Source organism: Penaeus japonicus, unplaced genomic scaffold, assembly GCF_977035675.1.
Source record: "Penaeus japonicus unplaced genomic scaffold, GWHDUDI00000001_assembly GWHDUDI00000012, whole genome shotgun sequence".
Taxonomy (NCBI): Eukaryota; Metazoa; Arthropoda; class Malacostraca; order Decapoda; family Penaeidae; genus Penaeus; species Penaeus japonicus.
Window position 1 is genome coordinate 17507232 of NW_028234414.1, and position 2500 is coordinate 17509731.

At 32.6% G+C, this 2500-nt stretch overlaps 1 protein-coding gene across 2 annotated transcripts in view; it reads left to right on the top strand.

Annotated features, from left to right (window-relative positions):
- LOC122245547 (p21-activated protein kinase-interacting protein 1-like) overlaps positions 1 to 2500 on the top strand; it is a 15375-nt gene that overhangs the window by 11902 nt on the left and 973 nt on the right. For both annotated transcript variants that reach the window (XM_086542546.1, XM_086542545.1), the window contains exons 3-6: positions 757 to 851; positions 1094 to 1247; positions 1599 to 1744; positions 2192 to 2386. In XM_086542546.1, coding sequence (XP_086398672.1) covers positions 757 to 851; positions 1094 to 1247; positions 1599 to 1744; positions 2192 to 2386 — 590 coding nt within the window. The remainder of the gene's footprint in view (positions 1 to 756; positions 852 to 1093; positions 1248 to 1598; positions 1745 to 2191; positions 2387 to 2500) is intronic.

The following is a 2500-nucleotide window of genomic DNA, read 5'->3' on the forward strand; positions in this document are numbered from 1 at the left end:
TGCATAAGAAGCAAAACAAGACCTACAGATTTACAGATTATGATATATTTTGATAAGCTTTAGAGACAACTCCTTAATTAAGCACTATGATTTCATGGGAAGTAGATGTGCTGTTACTGCCTTACTACATAATTTTCAGGAACATTTTGTAATGAATAATTACCGTAACCTCATTTATGGTTTATAGTTCAACATGCCTCTACCTTGTAGCATATTTTGAGAAAGGGCAAATATACTTGTCAAAACAAGAGAATGAACTTTTGTGCATTAGTGCTTAGGTTAGTGAGTCATTGTTTGTGCATCTATCATTTTGAGAATGGAACTTTCTGCGGCATTGGCACCATCTCATGGATGGGGAAGAAGTTGGCAATCTCTGAAGGAGGTTTCTTTTCCTTTATTTTATGTTTGTTTTCTTCTATTTTATTTTTGTGTATATATATATATTTCTTTCTTTCTTTTTTTCTATTTTGAAAATTGAAGAGGATGTTTCTTTTTTTCTTTTTCTTTTTAATGAAATTGTGGAACTGTAAGTTAGATTATCATTTTGTGTGCATTATTATTTTAATATTCCAATTGAATTTACTATTAGGCAACTTATTAAAATCAGAATGTCAGACTTTTTTCAAATTTGAATAAGAGGGATTTCACTTTTCTATTTAAAAGATTATATGAAATTGATCAGAAACATGAAAAGGCAATCATGGTGATAAATAAATAGACCAAAAATGAGACTGAAATCCTGCCTCCTTTTTCCAGGGACGATCACCAGCTTGACCTTTCACAAAGATAACTACCTTTTCTCAGGCAGTCAGGATGGTAAAATCTGTATATATAAGACAGCTGGTTTGAAGGTGAGTTGCCTTGGTGGACTTTTGACATTCCTTTTGTTAATGCCAAGTTTTTTTTTTTATCCAAAACTGAAAACTGATGTTTATACCTATTGTTGGAAATTTATTTGTTTTTATCTGGTCTCTAGTACTGTCTATTTTATCATAATATGTTTTCATAACAGATTTTTGTAAATGGAAAAGTTAGGATACTGTTTCTGGTATATTCATTTATGTTATATGATTTTATTGTTTACATTTTTCAGTGTGAAAAAACATTCCTTGCACACACTGGAGGTGTAACAAGCATCTCTGTCCACCCCACTGGTAAACTTGCACTTTCTGTTGGCAATGACAAGAAATTGTGCACGTGGAACCTTATCAAAGGAAGAAGAGCATACATGACAAATATTGGAACAGGTATGTAGTAAGAACTTTATTCTTGCAGCTTTATGTTACCTTGTTACTAATATCCTTCAAAAAATAGGTGATGATGTGTTGTTACATTATCATATTTTATTTATATTTTCGAGTTATCACATGCATACCTCTGTAATTATGATGAGATAGTAGCATATTTATTGAATTTAGCATTTATTATTTGTACTCAAATTACAGTGTTATAAGGGATGTAAAGCTTCCAGATTATTATTATTATTAATATTATTTGTGTGTGCGTGTGTGTGCATGTGCGCACACGTGCCTTCTTTGTGTTTATATATTTTTAAAAATTAGAATGTACATCGTATACTGATTTTCTTTACTTTATAGTTGCAGATATTGTACTCTGGAATCCATCTGGTATATACTTCCTTGTGACGAAGGGGAGCTCTGTAGATATATATGAAGTGTCAACTGGCAAAGTTAAGCAGTCTGTGGACTTCCTGGAAAGAATACAAACATTAGTGTTTATCACAGTGAGTATCTATTGCCTCCCACTTGATTATTATATTACCAACATCATGTCTAAAAGAGTTGATTATTCGTATCTGGTAATTATAAGGATATATAACTAAACTTTACTATTAGCTTTAACACATAACCTTATGCTTGGCAAAAGATCATCTCTTCCCCCAGCGTGATTCCTTCCATGTGATAGGCAGGCTATTTTCTCATAGTAGTGGCTTGAAACTTCAGATAAAGATGGTATTGCTTTGTTGAGTGTATGGTTCCACCTGTGTCTGTGGCTCAGAGGGATTTTCTGATTTTTTTTTCCAAGTTAATATTATGGTTTTGCCTTGACTTTACAAACATGTGGCAAAAGAGATTTGGATTTAGTACACCAATCAAGAAAGGGGAAATGTGTTAAAAGCATGATTATGGCAGTATGTACTGAATTTACTTATTTTGCATCTCAATTTCAGGATGACATTGTAGCAGTAGGTGGAGAAGGAAAGAACATTTGTTTGTATGATATTGCAAACCAAATAGAAATTGTTCAGTGGCCAGCACACAATATGAGAATCAAAAGTCTGAAAAAGATTGCCAGAACTGCAGTAGAACAAGTATGGCTCGTCTCAGCATCCACAGACGGCTTCATAAAAGTGTGGAAACTTGAGGTAATGTTATTCTCTTTGGGTGACAACATAATAGTTGTGATATTATTGTTCTGGTTGTACTTATCATCCTCATCCTCATCTTAATTGTTTTTTTTTTTTTTTTATTACCATCCT